This window comes from Malus domestica, chromosome 17, assembly GCF_042453785.1.
Source record: "Malus domestica chromosome 17, GDT2T_hap1".
Taxonomy (NCBI): domain Eukaryota; kingdom Viridiplantae; phylum Streptophyta; class Magnoliopsida; order Rosales; family Rosaceae; genus Malus; species Malus domestica.
In genome coordinates, this window is record NC_091677.1 from 3,981,342 (window position 1) to 4,005,003 (window position 23,662).

The following is a 23,662-nucleotide window of genomic DNA, read 5'->3' on the forward strand; positions in this document are numbered from 1 at the left end:
TTCAATTGGAAATTTGAGAGATTTTAATGGATTTATAAATCCATGAATTTTTACGGAGTTTAACTGATTTGTAGAGATTCTACTTAAAATTTTGATTCAATTCCCTTAAAATCTTATGGGAAGAGGTGAGATTTGTGGATGCTTAAAATACACTACAAAATCTCTCCAATTCCCTCTAATTCCTCAACTTTTCCAAATTCTCTAAATCCTAATTGTAATTGAATATACCTGGAATGTTATAAATTTCTTTAAAATTCTAATTGAATACACGTGAATTTCTAAGGATTTTAATAAACTATCTTAAAATCCTGATTGAATACACATTAAATTTCAGATAATCACTTAAAATCCTGATTGAATACCCCTAGATTCATTAAAAGAATTAAAATCCCTCAAAATCCCAATTGAATACACCCCTCTAACATTTACCTACACACTTTGAGTATATAACACATTTTTTTAGAAAATGAGAAGGAGAGAGGGATAGGGAGAGAACGTGTTGGGGAGTGGGAGGCTTTTGGTTTATTTTTTATTTTTTTAATATTGGAGGTATTTTAACATCACCTGTAGGTGAGGTTTCAATAAAAAAACCAGTAAAATTTGGATATGTGAAATTACATTATTGTCCATCATTTTTTTTTTTGTGCGATAGAAGACTAAGACCTAGTTTGGGAGTGAGGTGCTTAAAAAAAAAGCACCTATGAAAAAAAACTGTGAGGGTTTTAGGTGTTTGGTAAACTGAAAAAAAATGGCTTATTTTGGAAGCTGCTGTGAGAATAAGCTGAAATCAAAGGAAAAAGCTGAAGCTGCTATTTGCAGCTTTGGAAAACTGGCTTTTTTTCAAAGCACACGGAGCTACAGTGCTCCTTTAATGAAAAGATCCACTATCAGACTGCTTTTTTTTCCAAAAGCACTTTTACAAAAAAGTTTACCAAACGCTCTGCTGATTTATTTCACAGCCGCTTATTCTCACAGCACAGCCGCTTATTCTCACAGCAGCTTTTTTTCAAAGCACAGCAATACCAAACCAGCCCTAAGTAGTCTTTTCACCCTCTTTTAGTTAACAAAGAAGATTTCATTAATTAATAAAGATAAAACCCAAAATTCATTCACAAATTAACATGTTGTTTTCTATTTTACCCGCTTCACGTTTCATATATTTCTAGTTAATTACACAAGATATTGTCATTAGCAGACAAGCCGTATGATCTAGATACATTCTCATACTTATTTTCACATTTTACGTAAAATGTCTTAAATTCGACTTTCATAAATAATTAGTTCAATATCAAATAATTGCAACCTCATGTAACTTCCTGAAGTATTTCCCATACAACCGACCTTTTTTTTATCCAAAATTTTACTCTTAGCAACACCTATGTTCAAAGCAAAATGTTGTCTAATTAAACCACGAATCGAAGTCGGTAATGAAGAACAACAAACAACTCTCAGGCGCAAAATCCCCATCCTACCCTCCCCTGGCCCTCGCTCTGACCCACAGCTCTCTCTGCTCGAAGTTCATCACTATCCTAATCTACCAATGCTTTCCTCCATCAAAGTTCGAAAATTGAAATCTGCCCATTTGAAGTCGATCGATTTCCTCCGAAGCAATGCTCCTTTCGGCGCTTTTAACGTCGGTGGGAATCAATCTCGCCCTCTGTCTCGTGTTCCTCACTCTGTATTCAGTATTCAAGAAGCAGCCCAGCAACCTCGGCGTCTATTCGCCGCGCTTGTTGGCGGCCAAGGGAGCGTCGGAGGAGAGCAACGGGTTCAATTTCGAGCGGCTCTTGCCGACGGTGGGCTGGGTGAGGACGGCGTGGCAGCCCTCTGAGGACGAGTTTCTGTCCCTCACCAGCTTGGATGCTGTCGTCTTCATGCGCATTTTTATCTTCAGGTTAGTGGGGGTAGAAAAATAGTGATATGCTGCTTGCTGGGTGTATTGAGAGTATTTTTGGGTGTATATTTGAGTTGGGTTTTGTTTGTTTTGAGCTTTTGATGCAGTTCGAGAGTATTTGGGTTTGCTGGGTGTGTTGAGTTTAATTGCTGGGTATATTGAGAGTATTTTTGGGTGTATATTTGAGTTGGGTTTTGTTTGTTTTGAGCTTTTGATGCAGTTCGAGAGTATTTGGGTTTGCTGGGTGTGTTGAGTTTAATTGCTGGGTGTATTGAGAGTATTTTTGGGTGTATATTTGAGTTGGGTTTTGTTTGTTTTGAGCTTTTGATGCAGTTCGAGAGTATTTGGGTTTGCTGTGCGTGTTGAGATTAATTTTGGGTGCTTTGTTTGTTTGTTTTGGTGCAGTTTGAGAGTGTTTGGGTTTGCTGGGATTGTTGGGGTTTTGGTTCTGCTTCCGATAAATTTTCTGGGGGACCAGCTGAACCGGGATTTGGATATTTCGGATTTGCCCAGTACGTCATTGGACTCCTTCAGTATTTCGAATGTGAATGCCGGCTCGAAATGGTAATTATTAGTTCATTGTGGGAAATTTTGATAACCAAAGTTATTAACTTGACATGAAATTGCAGTATTTGAACAGTGTCTGTTATACTCTTTTGGTTGTTGCCTTATCTAAACTGGGTTTAAGTGTCATATTTCTACACATTGTTTCCCGAATGCAGTGATTTCCCTTTCTTTGGAATTCAATTCTATCGAATTTATGGCATTTTAAGTTAGTGAGGCACTCAAAGTGAAAAACCTAGGACATACCGGATTCCCCTTGCCAATGGTTGTAACCAAGTTGTATGCTTTTCTTCTATGTGCTTGAACATTTAAAGCTAAAGGAGTAAAATAAGCGTGCACATAGGTTGACATTTGGATATAGGTCTCCGATGTGTCTTCTAATTTCTCTGGGAGAATTTTTGTCCAGACTCTGCAAATGTAATATTACTTGGTATATGTTGTGATAGGGATCTGCAACTGTATTTGAGTTTTCTCTTACTTCTTGTGCTTTCACAATCATAGACTAGGAGGTGAGACCGAAGTTGTTCAAGCACATGACGAGATTTGACTTTTGTCGGTTAAATAACTTTCTCACTTGTTGTTCAAAATAACTTCATCAAGTACATCTATGTGAAGTTTTCTGTTTTCCTCATTGTTGTTGCTAGATCATTTTCAAGTACATTTTGTTATATTTATATTAGGCACAGTAAAATTATTCTGAAGATACCCTGATAATTATTTTTGGTTTCCCAAGGTTATGGGTTCACTTTTGTGCAGCATACATTGTCACTGGAGTTGTCTGCTATCTTCTTTATTATGTAAGTTTGGTTTTGTTTCTCTTTCATGGCTTATTCCATCACAATTTTCTGTTTCATCGAAAAGAAAGAATCAATTGTGATTTTAACTTCATGACTATAACTGCAGGAGTATAGCTATATCTCATCGAAAAGAATTGCTCATTTCTATTCATCCAAACCTCAGCCTCATCAGTTTACAGTAGTAGTTCGTTCTGTTCCTGTATCATCTGGGAGCAGCTGCAGTGAGACTGTTGAGAGTTTTTTTACAGAGAATTATCCTTCTACTTATCTTTCACATTCAGTGGTTCATCGAACTAACAAACTCCAAGGACTCACTGTAAGTATCTGTTATAGATTTAATCTTTTGTCCTCACACCGACAGGGGTCAGAATTGATTGTGGGAGTTTATTTTTGATATTTTGGAAAATAAGTGTGAGACCTCATTTGCTTTTCACTTATAATCCTGACGTGTGCCTATGCTCGATTGCATTCTTTATTGGATAATCCTGACAATGTGGCAGATAATCAAAGACATGATAGAACTGTTTATGTACCCTTAATACCTCATTATTCTTTGCTTAAAAACGAAATCTTTATGACTTAATTTGTTCTCGAGTTCTGTCATCTTCATTGGGTTGACTTTTTAGTTTTTACGAGGCTAAGCTTTTGGAACATTTAATTACTTAATTAAATAGTTTTCAATGAGTATCAGACTAAGCCCAAACAAGTTAATTTTTTGGTTGTTTTCTTAGTCCCTGCTTGGTGCTTCTGTAATTATTATGTGTATTCTATTTAGATTATTACACGTCACACTTCAGAGTCCCTTTCTACTTGCTTCACCCCACACTGCCTGGGTGTCCGTCGTACTTGTATTTTTTGGGTTTCTGAAACATCACACCAGACAGCATTTGAACAAAACTGTAACAGTTAACATTTCTCTATCAATGAGATATGTGAACAATTCATTTTCTTTTCTTTGTAGAGTGAGGCAGGGAAACTATACAGAAAGCTTATGCGCCTGAGATCAGAAACTAATACTCAGCAAAGATTAAGGCGTGAGGGCTGTTGGGGGCTGTGTGGACGCAAAGTTGATGCTTTAGACTACTATGGAAAGAAATTGGATGATTTAGAAGATAATGTGAGAATGGAGCAAACGTCAGTGGCAGGAAAGGTATTCGTACTATTATTTTTTCAAGAGAGTGATAGTAATTGTTTGCTAATGGTATTAAAGACGTTCTCCACTGCTTAAGACTTCATTTAGCAAATTTTTAACGCAAGAGGTGAAACAAAAGTATCTGGGAAATATAATAGAAATGAGTAACACACAATCTTCCTCTTATTATTTTTGTTATGTTAGCTTTAGGAATTGTATGAATAACCCACATGTTGACTTGTAAAAGACATGTCGGAATTTTAGAGGAAAAAAAAAATCATAGTTCCAATAGATTTTTCTGAAATTGTTTGATTTATATGAACATGAAATTTGATGCATTCGTTCCATGATACCCAAAAAATATTAATTATAGGACGTTGCAGCTGCCTTTGTGTCATTCAAGTCCCGGCTTGCTGCTGCAGTAGCTTTTCACATTCAGCAAGGAGAAAATCCCATAGAATGGGTTACCGAGAGGGCTCCGGAGCCCCAGGATGTTCACTGGCCCTTCTTTTCTGCATCTTTTATGAAAAGATGGATCTCCAAGCTGGTGGTGGTGGTTGCATATACTGCTCTTACAGTTCTATTCCTCATTCCAGTTGTAGTAGTGCAAGGCCTTACCAATCTTAATCAGTTGGAAACCTGGTTCCCGTTTCTGACAAGCATACTGGACCTGTAAGTAGAAATTTATCAGCTTTACTAATTGATTCTTTTATTTACAATGTCTGCTGAATCGTACGATTTCTTGACTTGCAGAACAGTTGTCAGTGCAGTCATAACAGGATATCTTCCAAGTCTTATTCTTCAAATGTTCATGTCGTTTGTGCCACCCGTCATGATAATGTTGTCTTCCTTGGAAGGATACATCTCTTTCAGTCAGATACAAAAAAGTGCATGCAGCAAGATGTTGGGGTTCACAATATGGAATCTTTTCTTGGCAAATACACTATCAGGAACACTTCTCTATGGGTTCGAAATCTTTCTTGAGCCCAAAAAGATTCCGGGGATACTTGCTGATGCTGTTCCAGCACAGGTAAAAATACATACGTCATGTTTGCATGTATCATTCTCTCGCTAGAATAATCATATTAATTTTTAGTTGCTTTTTGCAACTTCATTACGTTGTGCAACTGTTTAAAGTACGAAGTTAAGACCAGAAATTTGAACTTGGCTTCCTGATCCGTAACTTTTGAAAAACTTATCCTCGATCATCGTTATCAATCAAAGACCAGTGGTACTTCTATGATCGTATATTTGTCTGGTGAACTTGAGAATCAGTTGAAGTGCTATATTTTTTACTTTTGAAACCAATTGTTTGCATCACGAATTCATGATGAAGGGTATTATATAGATTCGTTATCTTGGATGTAGGCATCATTCTTCATTGCATATGTTGTGACATCTGGATGGACCAGTCTTCTATCTTCAGAACTCTTCCGCTTGACTCGCCTGATTTTGAGCATCATAAAAAGACCATTTTCAGGAAAAGATGATGAATTTGAAGCTCCTCCATTTCCATACCACAGTGCAATTCCTAAAGTTCTCTTTTTTGGACTCCTCGGATTAACATACTTCTTCCTCGCTCCACTAATTCTCCCGTTCCTCGTGGTTTACTGTTGTCTGGGATACATAATCTTCCGTAACCAGGTTAGTTCGATGCTCTCTCATTGTTTAAAAATTAATTTCTAACTATAATAAACCAACTATAATTTAATTTAGAGAGAAGATGGACATGGGTGGGAAGTTGGTATTAAGGACACAATACAACTTCATGTTTTGAAAACTCCCAATGCAACTTATTGGGTCCTTCTTAGTAACTATTAGCGTTTCAAATGGATCAGACTGAAACTCCAAAATGTAGGTTGTGTCATGACTAAATATTGGTGCAAGGGTAATGAGAAATAAATGAAAAAATTGGTGCAACCCCAAACTCCTCTTGCACTGTCAAACCTCAGACAAGGAAAGCTTTCTGCAAGGTCAATTTTTCGCTTTGTTGTTATGTCTTGAATTTTTGGCAATTCGTTTTAGTGATCTTAGAAGCTCATATAGGATCCTATCCAGTTGAGTTACTAACTTGTACTCAAAAAGTAGGCTGACACTTCAACATTACTTCATATTTTGTACAATCTAAGTATATATTTGGTCATTGATCGAAGTTTTATTGTAAATTTTGTTGTATTTAACAAGTTTTGGTTCTTTATATTCTGATGTTATATATTGACAATTTTGAACAGTTTCTGAATGTGTATGAACCCAAGTACGAAACGGGTGGAAGATTTTGGCCAACAGTGCACAATTCAACAATTTTTTCCTTGGTGCTGATGCACATAATTGCAATTGGAATGTTTGGGCTCAAAGAGCTCCCCTTAGCGGCCACTTTGACTATTCCTCTTCCGATTCTCACGCTTCTCTTCAATGAGTACTGCCGCAAACGATTCCTTCCAATATTCCAAGACTATCCAGCTGAGGTATGTCGGTACTAATGCTATCAACTTATCTTTTTATTTCATTTGCAACGGAGTTATAGTAAGTCAATGTTCCAAATCTGGTTCTACCTTGCATATACCCTATCTCATCAGACAATCGATATCTGACAGTGACATCGAACTGTTTATAATCTTCTTAATTTGGTCCCTTGTATTAAAAACTATAGGAATATAATCTCAGCCGACGATTTGGCATGTATATAAGAACCTCATTACCGCGTTTTGATGCAGTGTTTGATAAAGAAAGATAGAGAAGACGAGAAGGATCCCACAATCTTTGCATTTTATGAAAAGTTAACCACTGCTTATAGGGATCCAGCTCTGATGCCAATGCAGCATCCGCGGAGCACTGATGGACACAGCTCTCCCCTTCTTCAATCTGTCGTCTGAGGTAAGCGGTTTGTCTCGTTACATAAAAATGAACTTACCTGTCTCTACGAAAATAAAATACGAAGAACGAAACAGCTTGTGCCGCGAGTACGGGGACACAAGTTTTGGCTAAAAATGTGTGTGGTGAGTCTGTTTTTTCATGTAAAATGTTATGAGTATGATCTTTCAGTTAGGCTTGTGAACCATGTGAATTTTTTGGAGAAGCACCTCTCGTCTAGAAGTGATCCTGGCTTTCCAAAATCACTTCCAAACAAACCCTTGATTTCGAGAAGTACGGTTGTATGGTAAACATTTATTATTATCGTAATGATTGTCGTTGTAATATCAGTAATCTTTCACATCTTTATTGATGTATGCGGTTTGAATAACGTGTATTTTCATGCAAAAATATTTGTGTTGAATGATATTTCAATTCTTAGATGTGAAATATCGCACGACAGTATGTGATTAGCTTTAGATATTGGTTACAGTTGTGTCCCAACACAGAAAATTTCTTTTTATACTCTCTCAACTAACTTAACTAACTTTTGGCAACCAATTCCCAAAACATGCTGAATCTGATGTTCCATTTGTCAACTCAAAACCCAACTTCTACAACATTCTTGAAGATTGGAACAGTTCCATTTTTTCCAGATTATTAACGTAAAAGACTTGACATTTGTCAACCTTACCTATAATTTATGTGATTTATGTCACACTTTTATTTTTCCTTCTTAATTTTCTGGACTGTGTCCCCTCTGCCAGAAACAGCCTACATTTTAGAAATTGGAGGCTTAAGGATGTTGACATTTGGCTTGTTTTCTGGCCTCCACGTGGAGCAACAACAAAGGGCTATTGACATGTTCCTTGGAAAACATTTTTTGGTCAAAACGTACCCCTATTTTTTAGGTCAAATGTCAAAATGTCCCTTAGAAAACGTTAGGATGATAAAAAGTTTAGGTTTAACTTGACGCAATGTTATTAACTACCCTTTCCATGCTAACTTTAAATAATGTTCTTTGTAATTTAAATTAATTAGGGTGACGAACACATGACACGCAGACATGGCAGCACCACAAACCTTAAGTGCAGTCCAATCTATATTTTTCTTCTTCATAAGGGGAAAAAAGGAATGGTGATGTAACTTGTGCAGAAGCAGGGACGGTTGTTACTTTCAATAAAAACTAGAACCGGGTGGACGCTAAACTGATAGGAAAGATGTACTAAAGAAAGAAAACAAAAAGGAATAGTGTCCGTAAATTGTGCTAAAATAGAGTTGGTTATAATTTCTGATAATAAATAGAATTCAATGGACTACGGTCTAGTGGTATTCCTCTTTACTTGGAAGTGAGAGGTCTTAGGTTTGAATCTCGTGGATAACGAATCCGATACCAAATTAGGCTGCTAATTGTGTGGCTTTGCCGAACTCCCCCTCTCATTAATGTAAAAATATCAATGTACTAAAAAAAAAAAAAAACTCAAAGGGCATTAAACAGACAATAAAAATAAGGTTGTGCTATTTTTTTTACCTCTTAACTATCCTTATTAATTTTTTTTGTCCATTGATCTTTATAAATTCATTCGATTCGACAACCAGAAATGAAGGGAGGTGTATGAGAAGAAAAATGAGCGTGTAGATAACACTACTCTAAAAATACATAATGTAACTTTTAATAAAAAATAAAACTGCATGGACACTAAACAGACAAAAAGAGATGCAATAAGCCAAGATATATATACAATTTATTGTATATATAGTGTGTATCCCTTCAGATTTAATTTTATTGGAAACTTGTAACCAATTTATTGTAAATACTTTCCTAGATTTTAAAGAATCTAGGTAATTACTTTTGAAAAATACTAATGAAACTCTTTAAAAAATTGGACTCTTCATGGGCTCTATACGACCTCATATTTTTTTGCACAGTATTTTATAATATTGGCATGAGAATTAACTTTAAACTGTGAAATGATACATTATATGTCATTATATAAGTGAGGGAAGTTTTATTTTTAAGTTGTTAATATTTTAAACAAGTATCTGATCATTTATATAGTAACACGTGATGTACCGTCTCATGTTTGAACACATTGAAATTCTCTCCATAGAGAGCCTTACTTTCAGAGATTCTTCTTAGCGTTTCTTTTTATTTTTCATTTTTTAATGGTTTCATGGTTAACTTCAAAATGTGAACAATCGAAAGATTCGGCAGCCTCGGACTTGTTCATCTCTTCCTTTTTCCATGGCCGCCATACAATCCGTTAGATTTGCTGCCTGATATTTTTTACCCTTTTTTGTTTCTTCTTTTGTGTTTACATCGTTGTTTTTTGTCTTAAATCTTCTTCACTGATGTGTTCTTGCTAATTTGTGCTTTCTCAGATGTCAAATCAGCTGTTAACCCAACAAAGTTGCTAACTTCTTAATACTAACTAACCCAGCAAAGTTGATAACTGCTTAATGTTAATTATTAATCTTGATGTTTTCGGAAAATTTGAACGTAGGATCGTAAACGGTTATTCGGCGCCCATAACATCTCTCAAATGTCTTACATGGCTTTTAAGAAGCTTATGGTGCAGAAAAAGGTATTTTAGTCAAAATGATTATAAGATTGATATAATTTTTCATTTTGGTCATTGAAATTTAAAATTGATAGAAGTTGTCTTAGAATTTATTCAACATTAATTATTTTAGTAATTCTGTGAAAAATCTTTATTAAATAACCAAAATGATAAAAATACCCTCAGCTTAATAAACAATGAGTCAAAATGATTTGATAAAAATTGAGAGTATTTTTGTCATTTTTCCTTATTTGATGAAGATTTTTCACGAAAATGTCAAAATGATTTAAGGTGGACAAACTTAAGGACTAGTTCTATCCATTTTAAATCTCAGAGATCAAAGTAAAGAGTTATGTCAATCTCATGAACCATTTTAGCTAAAAAAACTGCTACAAAATGCCACAAAAATATAGTTTCTTTATACAGAGCTTTAAAAAACTGATTAAAATTGAGACTTAGTTCACAACTTTTGTTTAAAAACACATGATTATATAATAATATGACATTAAAAAATCAAATTACACTTATCTTGTAATTAAATATGTGCTAGAGTGGGATGGACATGCTTCCTTGTAGGGGTGGCTTTGTAAAAATCGACCTTCTTAACTTTTTTTCATGAATGATTAGCCTACTAGGGTTAATTTATTGTGAGGTTATTTACCCAAGGCAATGTAAATTTTGACCTTATATGGCCATGAAAGTGACATAAAACGCGTTGTTCTACAAGTCACATCCAAGATAAAAAAAATTAAGAATGTTTGCCCCTTAATTTTTGTCCCATCATAAGAAAGCTAGTGGCTTTAGCTTTAGGAGAGAATCTAGATCCATTGTGTTGGTTTTGATTGGGATAGGAAGAGCAAATTGGAACTATCAAGAAATTATTATTTAGAAATTAATGATCTTTTAGAAATACTTTTAAAATAACTGAAAGTACTTTTAAAAAAAAAATGATTTTAAATTCTAAAAATACTTAAAGTGCTTCCAATAAAAACTGATGCTTCTTGTAGGAAGCACTACAAGTACTTTTCTAAGATTCACTTGTATTTTTACTAAGGATTGATTATAAAAATATTTTATCAAAAACATTTTTAGTCATTTTAAAAATATTTCCAAATGAGTCTTCAGTGTCGTTATTTCATGAAAAAGGTCTGGTAAGAAGACCATCAATTTAAACCATATTTTGTAAATCATATGACGTGATTGTTGAAGATTGAATTATTATTTAAATGTTAATTAATGTGCTTATTTTTTATTTGTAACACATCACATCGTTTATGGTCTAAAAAATGGTTTACCTAACATTACTCTTCATGAAAATGTCATTGTCACTTACATTATTAGTGTTAGTATTATTATTTTTATACGAGTGAAATTGTGGGATAGAGAACTCAAAATGAGAACTGGATAAGCGATCTTGCGTGCAAGGATGAATTCTTTCAATCACTTGTGCTGCAATCCCCTTGTATTAAGGTAATCTTATTGTATATAATTTCAAATGTGACTGTATGTTGTTTGATAATCATTTCGTTTTTAGTTTCTTTTTTTTCTCTTTTTTTTGTTAGAAATAAAAGGAAATGCAACGAGGGAATGAAGGGTGAACAAGGATAGCAGAACGGTGGTGACAAGATGTAGAAAAATGTACATAGAATGGTACAAAACATAAAAACTAAAAACAATTTTAAGTAGATTTTCATTTCTAGTTTTATATTTTCATTTCGTATGTCATTTTGTGCATTTCTCCGTCTTCTCTCCTACCAGACTCCCTCTATATCCTTGATTAATCCATCATTTCATGATTTCGTCTAGGAAAGTGTGGAGTTTTAAATCCGGAACGGATGGGTAAAAACTCAACACCTTATCCGTCAGGATATTGGATCACATGCTTCCGGTGGATATTCATTCCTCCGGTAGATGAACTTAAATAAACCCCTAGTTGCCTTAGATGACTTTCAATAAGGGTGGTGATCAATTTGGTGGTAATTTTTTCTAAGCTGGTTTAATTAATATAATTATCCTGTACTGATAAGGATATTCTGCCCCTAATTGTAATTAGCTCACTAAACATATGTTGAACTAATTAGGTTCCATTTGTTGTCCATCTTCGGCATCATTTGATTAATTGCTTTGCTCAATGCTGATGCACTTAGATATTCAATACAAGGGTACAATTAGTCCCTTTCTTTACTTCTATGTTTTTATCTCCTTGGTGCTAAAACGTAACTCACTAATTTTATAAAATATAGTTTATTAAACATATAAAATACATGTAAAAGAAGATACGACTAGTTCAAGCTCACAATTCCATATAATTAATTTTGTGATATATATTTTTTAAATAACAACAGTCTTCTCGTCCTTCTCGAAGGAGGAAAGTTTTATTTTTAACTAATGTGACATTGTTTCACCAGGTCATAAGATAATCGGGATAATTCATTCTTTTGATCATCATCGAAGAATTATTTCTAAAAAAATTATTTCACTTGGAGTCCGTTTAGTCAATCATATGTGTCGAACAAATCAACAGTTATAATAACAAGTAACGTCCTTATGATAAATTGGTAATTTGTTTGATACACACAAACGACTAAGCAATCTCTTAATTAAATGAGTTTTTTTCTAGAGATGATCATTGTATGATGATGATAGCCTAGAAGAGAGATCATATTGGCATCTTTGGCTCGGTCAAAATTAACAGTTGCAGGTCTCTTTCCATTAGGTTAGTGTTTATAGCCCGAGATTAATAAGAACAAAGAAATAAAAACAAATGCTATAAGACCATTTCATATTCAATCCTACGAAAAAATCTTCCTATTCCCCACATATAAATATGCACATTAGCATCAAAGCCTCCAACTTCAACTAAATCAATCACTTGCAAGTACAAAACATAAACTCAAAAGAACTTAATAGCTAGTAGCTAGAAATGGCAAGGAAGAGAAAAGTTAGTGAGGGAGTGGAAGACAACAACGCTACTTCAAGTGAGGGAACCATGGGTTGGGATGAGATGGTGAATGAAGCTTCCGCTGTTGCCGAGCTAGGCGGAGCACGTAGGGCGCGAAAGCGCTTTGTTGGTGTCCGGCAAAGACCCTCTGGAAGATGGGTGGCCGAGATCAAGGATACCATTCAAAAAATTAGGGTTTGGCTAGGCACCTTTGACACTGCTGAGGAAGCAGCTAGGGCTTACGATGAGGCTGCCTGCTTGCTTCGCGGTGCCAACACCCGAACCAACTTCTGGCCTTGCTCCCATTCGCCGTCTTCAACCCCGGCGCTCCCCTCGAAGATCACAAACCTCCTCCTCCAGAGGCTGAAAGCAAGAAACAACGCCAACTCTTGCTCTCCTCCTTCTTCTGCTCCTCTCCCTATCATCAACCACCAACACGATCACAATCTTCACGAACAAGCAGCAAAAACCGAATTCTCTGAAACATACACGGATTTCCTCAACGATCCCGAAGATTACTACATCACAAGCAGCAACAATCATGACATCATCACTGATCATATCAGTGCAAGCAGCATTGACTACATGACATCGAGCTTAGAGTCATGCTTAACTAACAAGGAAACTGATCACATAGAGTACGGTAACTTGAGTGAATTGGTGCAACAGACTTACAGCTGCGGAGATGCAAATTTCGTAGCAGAAGGATCGGAGGAAGATGTTGATCCAGAACAAGAACAAGAAGAGGAAATGAACGGAGATCAAGTTGGAGTTATAGACTTCCAGTTTGTCGATGATATCGGAGCATCCAACTCAAACTGCTACTCTCCATCGCCTTTCGAGATTGCTGAGGAGATAGAGGAGCCGGTTCTGGAGGCTGAGAGCTACACCGACGAGCCTTCGATGCTGAGAGCCGCCATGAAGAGAATGAAGTACGAGAGGAAGTTTTCGGCTTCGCTCTACGCCTTCAATGGGATTCCCGAGTGTTTGAAGTTAAGAATCGGATCGGTGAATGGGAATGGGAAAGGTAGAGGGGTGTCCGAGTGTTTGAGCAACCTTCAGAGAGCGTGCAGTAACAAGAAAGAAGAGGAGGTTGTTGTTGCTGTGGCGGCGGCGGGGGAACACCAACGAAATGATTCGAAACAGGAGGAGCAGGGTTCGTCAATGGATGTTTCTCTGAGTAGTGATGGTGAATTGTCACTCTGGAGCTCACTTGATCTGCCGCCAATCTGCTTTTTGTCAACTAATTAGTTCTTCTTCTTTCTTATTTTTTTACCAAATTCATGCTCTAATTTGATTCCACATATCAATCTGGAATTCCATTCTTTGCAATATTTTCTGATATTCTAATATATTTAAAAGAAATAGTGAATTTTATGTAATTCGAACCTTGGGTTCAAACTTCGACCCGATGAAGTAATAATAAAGGAATATGATTTCCTCAAATCATTTTTTTTCCTTCTGTGTTCATTACCTTTGTCTTGTTTTTGCCCCTTAATTCCTTTTTTATTTATTTTAATTCCTACGTGTAGGAGTACAGAAATCATTTCCTATGATTCTTTAAAAAAATATAACAAATAAATAAATTAGTAGGTTTTATTGTATATTTGATTCAATAATTTGGAAAATTTGAGGTTTTGTTTCGTGCGTATTGGACATAAGCCAAGGGAAGCACATGTTAGACAAACACAGCCCAAAACTAATAATTTGCAAGGTCCCTTTAAAATTATAGCAATTCAGAGAGTTGATGAAATATCCCGTTAGAGCGGTTATTGACCAATTATAATTAGATATCGAACTTTTCATCTATATGTCGAAGCTGACAGTAGATTAACACAAACGTGGTGCAAAGTGATTGTGCTTTTGCACACCACAAGAGATAATAACAAGCAGGCAAAACTTGAAGTAGACGTTTCAACTGATTTGATATTGATGATGGTAAATCATTTACAACTACAACAACAGACCCTTATCCTCAGTTTGATGTCAAGTTTTCTGCTGGCTCCAAGTACTCTATATCTCTACTTTAAGTTTCTTTCCAAGTCTTCTCGAGCCTTCCCATGTCTTCATCTACCCTTTTTGACTTGAGTCTCTGTCTCTTATCGTATTTTCTAACCGGAGCATCTACAGGTATTCGTTTCATAAATAAATTACAGTACTTTAAAATACACTTGAATTGTATAGAGGGATTGCATCCTCTCCTGGGCACAAGCTCAGGATCCTGCTGACCAGCCCACGTGATTCGTTGAAGTTTGATCCATCGGCTACAATTATTATAACTTTTAGAGGGACCCTTTGTTTATAACCATTGGATCAAAATCCAACAGTTCACGTGAGCTGGTCAACAAGATCCTGAGCTTGTGCTCAGGAGAGGATCCAATTCCTTGTAAGGATATGTCAAATCATTTCTCCAAAGGAGGTTAGTTCTTTCTTTCATACCAATTTGTGTTCGTAAAGAGGAGAATTCAGGACAGACCCACTTCATATACCAAACTAGAAATGACTCGGCAAAGGCCAGTGTTGAATACTGGCTCAATAACAACACGATTACCCATATAAAACTGGGGAATGCGACGGAAATAAATACAGCAGCACAAACTGAAGGGCAGATTATATATACACGTTGAAAAGGTTTTTTCACGAGCATCACGATAGATTCACAGAGGACTTATTGAAGGCCTAGCTCTCTACCTCTAAAGTACACGAAGTTGGGCAAGGAAAGCAGCACAAAGATCCAAGAAGAGAAACTGCGGACCCTGAACCCTCTGAAGATCAAGCAGGTACTTCTCCTCCCGAGTTTTGAAAAGCTGTTAATACCCAAAACAGCGGCAAAATATGTCAGGATTATGTTCTGGGCAGATGCTCGAGCAGTGAACTCCTTTAATACCAAAGACAATAGTAGATTGATGACTGAATGGAACTAGAAAAGTATGGGATTAGGGAGCGATCTAACAAAAACTTACCTGCACTTCAAACTTGACCACATTTGGCATCTTCATAGCACCATCATTTTCGATGATGCTGGACTCATCTCCAAAATAATGGTTACCGTGCACAGGGTTGTCGATCATGCCTTCGTTTTGACCTGTATTGTCAAAAACCCACCTACACTTCATGTTGTAGTGTCCTATCTTCTTCCAACAAACCCGCAATTCTTGTAAAGCTTTAAGGACTTCTGTCATTATTTCACGAGGATGTGCTCGAGACTGGTAATAAAAGGCAGCAATAGATCAACAATAATCATATCAAAGTTTGAAGTTCACTCCATTGAACGTCTAGAAGAGTTGCTCCCAAATAATAATACTTGGCCAAAAGTCAAAGAAATTTAACCTGAAGTCCAAGAGCCCATTTCCTTTCAACAGGGAACTGTGGTTTAAAACCCATTCCTTGATACTCCATATATCCAGGAAGGCGGTGCCCAACAGGTGAAGCAGCAGTCTCACTTTGCTGCATACGATTGAAACCACAATCCTGGACCACATCAATAAAAATGAAACACGAATTGTGCCAAATCTTGACAGAAACTGAACAGCAGAGAAGAATATATGATGAGCTTGATAAAAACAATTCAAGCTTTTGAATAAATTTGACCCAATCATGTTACGTAAATCTTGGCCTAAATTATGTTCGTTCACAAATGTATCATATTCCTGTATCAAATGCTGTAAAAGTTCCCCCTAACTTCTTTCTTCTTTCACGTTGTTAGATTATGGCCAACAGGCTTAGTCTTGGGCCTTAAAAGAGGAAATTTTAGTTTCTAACCAAGCTGTTGGTATAAAATCAAAAACGGAGGACACATACCACAGTCTCCTGAAACTCAGCTCCAAGATAGCCACTGGATACACGGAAACGGTTGTCCAATAACAAATAGTATGCAACTGTTCCCTGAAACATGATGCAGATAGTAAGTCTCAGTTGGAAAATCAAGAGGATGAGTTCCTAAGGTACAAACCTCATTCTGTACTCTACTACGTAGAGACTCAACCAGATGGTTCCTGTCAAATCCCATCTTAACTACCTCCTGAAGAATTTCCTCATCAATCTGCATAAAGAAAGGTGACACTTAAGAACGTAAACTATGGAGTACAGTGAGCAAGGATCAGCTACGTGTTAACTACTTGTTACATTAAACTATGGACCAAAAAACCGAAATATTTCACAATTCCATTTAAACAATGTGGCAAATATCACTTGGCACATCTTGAAGAACAAACCAGAGCATTTATTATAACTGAACAAACCAGAGCATTTATTATAACTGCAATTTACAAAAGTAAACAGAAGATATAAATAAACCTTTTTTGCTTGTTGCATGGTGTCTGGTGGAGGAACAGCTAAATAACGAGGAAGATGAGCCTGGAACCATGCATGATGTCGAATCTCAGGAATGGTCATTCGCTTCATTGGATCAACTACAAGCATTCTTGGAATCAAGTCTCTTGCACCAGGTGACAAATGACTAGGAAGAGTGTATATCCCACCCTGAAGACAAAATGACATAGGCTTATGTCAGATAACTAATAATCAGCATGCATATAACTATTTGATTCATGCTATGCTATAGCTTGTTTAATATAGATAGTGAATGGAAAAATTGACTGTCAGTGGACACAAAAACCACAACAGAATTTGATCTTAATATAATTCGAAAACAAAAGGAAAATATATCCGATGAAAACTGAAAAATCAATTTTATAGCAAACAAAAGAACCAGATCTAGCAATACCTTTATTTTCTTAAACAAGTTTGGAATATTTTCATCATCAAATGGAAGGGTGCCACAAAGAAGAGCATATAGTATAACACCACAACTCCACACATCCACTTCAGGCCCAGCGTACAGCTTGCCAGATATAACCTATGAAAGATGAAACAGATGTATCATTGGAAAGAGAATTCAAGCCAAGATACAAAAATAATGAATGCAAACTACACCTAACTGCAATCTTTTTACCTCTGGAGCAGCATAATTCGGGCTGCCGCAACTTGTCTTGAGAAAATGGCCATCACGCATTATGTTGCTCAGACCAAAATCAGCAATTTTCACATTGCATTTGGAATCCAGAAGCAAATTTTCGGGCTTTAAATCTCTATGAACAACCATATTCCTGTGACAATACTCTACGCCAGATATTATCTGCCAAAAAAAATATTAACTCATATAAGAAGCAACACAATAGTAAAATAAATACGACAAGACAATTGACAAATCACCTGTTGAAAAAAGTTACGAGCTTCATCTTCCTGCAGCCTACCCTTCTCTACTATATAATCAAAGAGCTCCCCAGACTTCACATACTCCATCACGACATAAATGTCGGATGGTGTTTCAATGACCTCATAGAGTCGTATAATGTGAGGATGCATAAACAACCTCAATATTTTGATTTCTCTTCTCACTGCATCAAATTTAAGGGGAAAAGGGAAAGATAATACAACCAAGTCCAAAAGTTTAATATTCTGAATTCAGGACAGAACTCTATATTAGATAAGACAAGTAATCAAATTCATCCATCGATTTACAAAGATAGAGGGCTGACCTTTCTCTTCCATTTCCATGTTCTTTATTTTGCGGCGGTTAAGGATCTTGATAGCAACTTTATGTCCAGTTAATGCATGCTCTGCAATTTTAACCTTTCCAAAAGAACCAATACCAAGAGTCTTTCCGAGCTTGTAATTTGGTAAATAAGTATCTGAACCGCTACCACCACGGCCAACAGGTCCATCCATTTTCCTAATCTAAACACACAATCGAATATTCAGATAAATGTACAAGAGATAACACAAGGTTACATTCTCATTAGGAGTGTTAATATATAGTCTATACCAACAAAATATCATGCAAGAAGATATCTCTCAGCCATAGACATCCTCATGGTCATGGTTAGTGGGGAGAGACAATAGCAAATTAATGTAATAAGAGATGCACCACCATATAATGACAGTTAAGGTCACATAGTAATGTCCATATATACTTTTGAAAGATACCTCTTAGTCATTGATCAAATCAAAAATATCGAATATACCCGCTTGGAATTTAAAAAAGTAAGAATAAATTTAAGACCTGAGAATTGTATGATACATATCCTCACTTTCAACTGGCTCCAATTTTATTCTTAGTTTAATTGTCCCAACTAATCGCCCCGGGTTCCATATTTCACACCCTTCTCTCTTTCTACTCCGGCTCTCTACTCTAGTTCTTCAAGTGTACATATAGAATTACTCAAACCCCACCAGAATGGGAAAAGCAAGGCACCACACTTGATTTCACATACTTCATAACAAACATTTAATCTATAAGTTTGTAAGTGCAGATGAAATTCACACTCCAGCGTTCTCGTATAGTCAAAGAAAGGATAAAAGTAGCAACTTTGATTGGAGCTGTAATTTCACACACATAAACAACATAAAAAGTTTGAATTTTTCCGTTACTCCAACACACCACAAGAGCAAAAAGCTATCTATCTTAGAATTGCCCTCCCATCGCCGATTTCGATACATCAGTCATGTAAAAATCCAGAAACACAGTAACTTCGAGGAATATAAGCAACAACAGGGGAAAAAAAAGGAAATTGAAAAACCCCCACTTTCAAATTAGAAACAGAAACCCATTTTCGGCACAAATCAATCAGTAAAACCTTCAGTCAGAATAAATAATAATAATTCCCAATTTTTACAAATTTTGTAAAATTTCCCCCCAATTTTTCCAATGGTTGCCTAATTCCAAAGAAACCCAACAAATCCAGCAGCAACAGATCTCAGAAACCACCAATAAAAACACAGAATTGGAAAATTATACAAACAATCAAAGATTCATGCAATTCAACACAAACACATAATACAGAAAACAAGAGAGAGAGAGAGTTACAGAAAATTAAACCCGAAATTGAAGTCGCAAATACGCAAGGCGAAATGGGTCTCTTCGAATTGGGTTGAGGAAATTGCAGCCTCAAAGACCCAGAAACTCGAAAAAAGGGATTACCTGTTCGTCTTTATTCTTTCTCGCTTCGCTTCCCGACTTTCACTCACTACGCCACCATCAACATCAACTCGTATTAATCTAATTTACTAATCTTAATTAGTTCCTCCTCAAATGACTGATTCGCCCATCGAAGTTCGGTGAAACGACGGTGAAAGTCACTTTCCGAGGGGGCAAACTGGGGATTTCATATGATTGTTCTTGGAGTTTCATGTATTTGGTCTTCGTTGGATTTTCAACTGTTTTTACAAATTTTTCTGCCAACTATCTTGACATGAATCGAAGTTTTAAGTTTGACCGAAATAACAATTTTTTTAGTTCTTAAAAATTTAGTAAGTTATTAATTAATAGAAGATAGCCGAAATGTTTACTTAAGACAAGAAATGTTGTGAATCGAATCAATCTAATTTATAAATTTTCAAGTATTACACTTAATTAATTAGATATTTAGTTGATCTCATATGCATTTATTCTCTTAATAAGAAGAAAAAAGTAGATAAATTTTTATATCAAAATTTCAAAGTAATTTTTTTTTCGGCATTAACAATAGTTAAAAAGTTATAAAAAAAATGATTTAACCAAATGTCTATTTTTTTTTTTAAAGGGGACCAGTTGGTAGTTTCACCACAACAGTCTGCTCTACAGTAGGTGAAAAGACTTACAGAGACCTTTCAGTCTTCTTTGATATGATTCATTAGTGCCAAAAATATAACCCAGAAAGTGCCTCCCCTAGCCACAATCGTTTAATTTGACCAAATTGATGAATTGATGAGGACTTAAAAATTTTAGGGAGCTGCAACCTATGCAAAAGTTTTAAATAAAATAAAATGTCACACTTATCACACGTTTTATTGTAGAAAGAAAAAGTAAATTTTAATTTAGTGAGGATTCCTATGAACTCTATAACTATGGAAAGTGATCCTCTCCGGATCCCTTCCACTAAATCCTACCAATCAATAAATCCGGACTTTTGAAATTTGATCTAACGGCTAAAAACGGGAAGCCGTTTAAAAATTATATTAACTTTAGCTGTTTGATCAAATTTCAAGGGTTCAGATTTGTTTATTGGTAGGATTTGGTGGAAGGGATCCGGAGAGGATCCCTTTCCATAAACTATAACGTTGATGATTTCTATAAAACATCATTGATTAGGATAGCAGTGATGACATCGTTGATTCTGATCTACTAAACAGACCCTCCATTTTCCAGTTCATTCACCCCTCCATAGCTCCAGGTTTCCCGCCGTAGGCCGGCCGGCCGGCCGGCCGGCCGCACATTTCATTCACCCCAACTAGGGTGTTTCATTCTCACAGTTTCAATCAAAACATTGAAAAAATCGACATAATTTGGCTACAATAATATGAACTACAAACTTCTGCTGGATAAACAGTTTTACAGCCTACAAGCCAGAAAAGCAAATCCCAGTACAATGAACTACGTGCGTGCGCCACTGCTTCAATAGCAACAAGTCATTTAAAAAGAAGTAAATGGAAAAGAAGTTACATATGGTTCGCTCATTTGTTCTATACAATATGGATTTTACATGACCGTGCCTCTCACCGCAAGCATTATTTGGAAATTTGAAGGCAAAAGCACCCTAGTAGTCCGGAATGGAGGCAAAACGGTATCCATTAGCACCTCTCCATGCATAATATGCAATTCGTGTCTCATAAAAGCCTGCAGGTCACAATATTTTTAAAGAAATCAGTCAGTGAATCGATGACCTGAAACATGTATGAAGCATTTGCATAAGTTAAGACTTAGAATCAAATGAAACCAGTCAGCATATCAAAGTTCACAAAAGAATTTCAGAAAACGTCTCCAGATAGCCAATTGCCAGACTCATAAACAGTTTACGCTTTACTCCTAAGCTCAAATAGTTACATCAAAAGAAATTCAACATTCTACCAAAGAGAGTAGAGGAAATTCAACATAAGAATTAGGGAATTGATATGAGCCTATCGATTTGAGAATCAAATGCCGTCTCCTCTAACCAAATGATTTAGTTTTCCTTATCTCTAATCTTATGGTGAGGTAATCGATAAGACAAATTTTCCAATGCTTTGAAATGATTCATTCATTCATATTAAACTCTAAAATTATTGAATTATATATATATAGCATTCAGTATATAGTCGGATCAGTCATATAACTCTAAGTTGTCACAAAAGGTACGTAAAATTAAAGTACGGAATGGAGATATCTTTAGACATACCTGGGAGGAAGGTGAGAACCCCAAGAGCCAAAAGGCCATAGGCTTGAGCCAGCTCCCCTCCCATGTGACCGGTGAAAATGAAGTATGAAAGAAACAGAAGCAATGATCCAAGAGAAAGCAGGAAAAGAGCAAGAACAATGGATTTCCACGGGATTTTATCAAAAGACTTTGGCGTATAGTCAAACCGAGGGTCATTGGGGCTTCCATAAACATCATCATCATCCGTAGCAAGAGGACTGTAACGAACATTGCGCCTAGATGCCATCACCAAGGATGTTCAACAAGACCTGAGGATCAGAACGGAGCAGATAACTAAAACCGTCTCACAACATCCTTAAGGATAAAACGAACGGCCCACCTCCTCGGACCAGGCATATGGGAAAATGAAAAGCAACCTCAAACAGCATTTTCAAGTTACAACACTGCAATTAAGGTGGCATAAAAAACGTCGAAAACCCATAAACCATATGACAGGAACTTGACAATGCAAGATTCTATTTTTTTTCTAAGAATTAAGAAATGCAACCAATCAAAGACTATCATATCGAAATCTAAACGACGGTATACGATAATGTATACTCCTTCGAACAAGGAAACAAAACTCTGCATACAACAAGCGCAGGCAAACATAAAGAAACAGTTTGAAGCACAGGTTCATTGGCTGAAACAAAAAATAAACAATTTGCAGAACAGAAGACAATTATGTTCAATTAGTCATATGAAGATCAAAGTCAATTAAGGTTAATTATAATACAAAATTCAAGCACAAACACAAAAATAAATGAACCAACAAAAGTACTCATCTGAAAAAACAGGACGGAAATAGTAAAACGAAGCATTGGAGGGCCCAAATGGATCCTAAAAAGCAAACCCAGATGCTGAAATTGCAAGAATTTAACGAATCTACTAACCTGAGACTTGCCCTTTCAACCGGCGATTGAAAATTTGAAACTTTTCTGCAAATTCTACAACGAATGATTGAAACTTTCCTCTCAGTCGGCGAGAAAAAAAAAACCCCAAAAACTTGACAGAAGGGATGGAGATCAATTAGGTTATGGTGAATCAGTAAACGGTGGGGAAGAAAATTCGAAGAAGAGGGCAGAAGGGACCCGGGATGGAGGGAAGATTTGGGTAACTGGGTTAACGGGCTCGGGTGAGTGAGTTAGTAAATGGGCTATTGTTAAAATTCAGATAAGCCTAGCCAAGAGTCCAAGACCACACAATTTAGTGTTCTTGTTTTGTTTTTGTTTTTTCAAAAAATTAAAACACACCTTTTAAATTCCGTTTGATAAAACCATATATACATGGAAGAAATGATGGATACAAGATTGGAAGTAGGAAATAAAGAGGAAAGTGATTAAAATAATCATTTTACAGTATGATTCAAATATCGACATATTAATCAAATATTGACATATAACTTAAGGATAACGCTAGACATATCAAATTTGCAAATCAAATAACATGGTTATTAGTGATTGAATTATTACTTAAGTGTTGATTAACGTGTTTATTTCCTATTGGTGACATATCATTTGGTTTGCAAATTTGGTTTAAAATTTTGGTCTCCTAGCATTACCCATAGATCAAAAGGCAACTAGCAATTAGTAAAATAAGTTGTAGACATCTAGCTCTTATGACATCTCTAGAGATTATCAATTTTGTAAGAGTGACCAGTTTAGTAGAGATTGATGCCAACTTATGATAGGTAAAATTAGGTTGGTCATCT

The 23,662-nt window shown here is 36.0% G+C and overlaps 4 protein-coding genes across 9 annotated transcripts; 2 read left to right on the top strand and 2 right to left on the bottom strand.

Moving 5' to 3' along the window:
* Positions 1 to 1,256: 1,256 nt before the first annotated feature.
* Positions 1,257 to 7,680, top strand: LOC103404470 (CSC1-like protein HYP1). The gene is made up of 10 exons (XM_008343386.4): positions 1,257 to 1,894; positions 2,300 to 2,458; positions 3,192 to 3,255; positions 3,362 to 3,571; positions 4,217 to 4,405; positions 4,761 to 5,059; positions 5,141 to 5,417; positions 5,756 to 6,031; positions 6,619 to 6,852; positions 7,102 to 7,680. The coding sequence occupies exons 1-10, from the start codon at positions 1,611 to 1,613 to the stop codon at positions 7,258 to 7,260; spliced, it is 2,151 nt and encodes a 716-aa protein (XP_008341608.1). The 5' UTR covers positions 1,257 to 1,610; the 3' UTR covers positions 7,261 to 7,680.
* A 5,019-nt stretch (positions 7,681 to 12,699) lies between these two features.
* On the top strand, positions 12,700 to 14,185 carry LOC103404618 (ethylene-responsive transcription factor ERN1-like). The gene has a single exon (XM_008343542.4). The coding sequence runs from the start codon at positions 12,722 to 12,724 to the stop codon at positions 13,988 to 13,990; it is 1,269 nt and encodes a 422-aa protein (XP_008341764.3). The 5' UTR covers positions 12,700 to 12,721; the 3' UTR covers positions 13,991 to 14,185.
* A 959-nt stretch (positions 14,186 to 15,144) lies between these two features.
* LOC103404469 (SNF1-related protein kinase catalytic subunit alpha KIN10) lies at positions 15,145 to 19,975 on the bottom strand. Of its 6 annotated transcripts, none has more exons than XM_070817730.1 (11): positions 19,722 to 19,975; positions 18,280 to 18,478; positions 17,954 to 18,138; positions 17,694 to 17,876; positions 17,466 to 17,597; positions 17,036 to 17,221; positions 16,692 to 16,781; positions 16,541 to 16,624; positions 16,070 to 16,186; positions 15,703 to 15,945; positions 15,145 to 15,546 (listed from the first exon to the last, which is right to left on the bottom strand). In XM_070817730.1, the coding sequence occupies exons 2-11, from the start codon at positions 18,467 to 18,469 to the stop codon at positions 15,433 to 15,435; spliced, it is 1,524 nt and encodes a 507-aa protein (XP_070673831.1). In that variant the 5' UTR covers positions 18,470 to 18,478; positions 19,722 to 19,975; the 3' UTR covers positions 15,145 to 15,432. The 6 variants fall into 6 exon arrangements, with proteins under 6 accessions (XP_070673831.1, XP_008341603.3, XP_070673830.1 ...); XM_008343381.4 differs by having other exon boundaries at positions 16,070 to 16,210; XM_070817729.1 differs by having other exon boundaries at positions 19,620 to 19,787.
* Positions 19,976 to 21,045: 1,070 nt separating this feature from the next.
* Positions 21,046 to 23,225, bottom strand: LOC103416998 (uncharacterized). The gene is made up of 3 exons (XM_008355206.4): positions 22,845 to 23,225; positions 21,934 to 22,220; positions 21,046 to 21,395 (listed from the first exon to the last, which is right to left on the bottom strand). The coding sequence occupies exons 2-3, from the start codon at positions 22,196 to 22,198 to the stop codon at positions 21,316 to 21,318; spliced, it is 345 nt and encodes a 114-aa protein (XP_008353428.3). The 5' UTR covers positions 22,199 to 22,220; positions 22,845 to 23,225; the 3' UTR covers positions 21,046 to 21,315.
* Between the last annotated feature and the right edge of the window lie 437 nt (positions 23,226 to 23,662).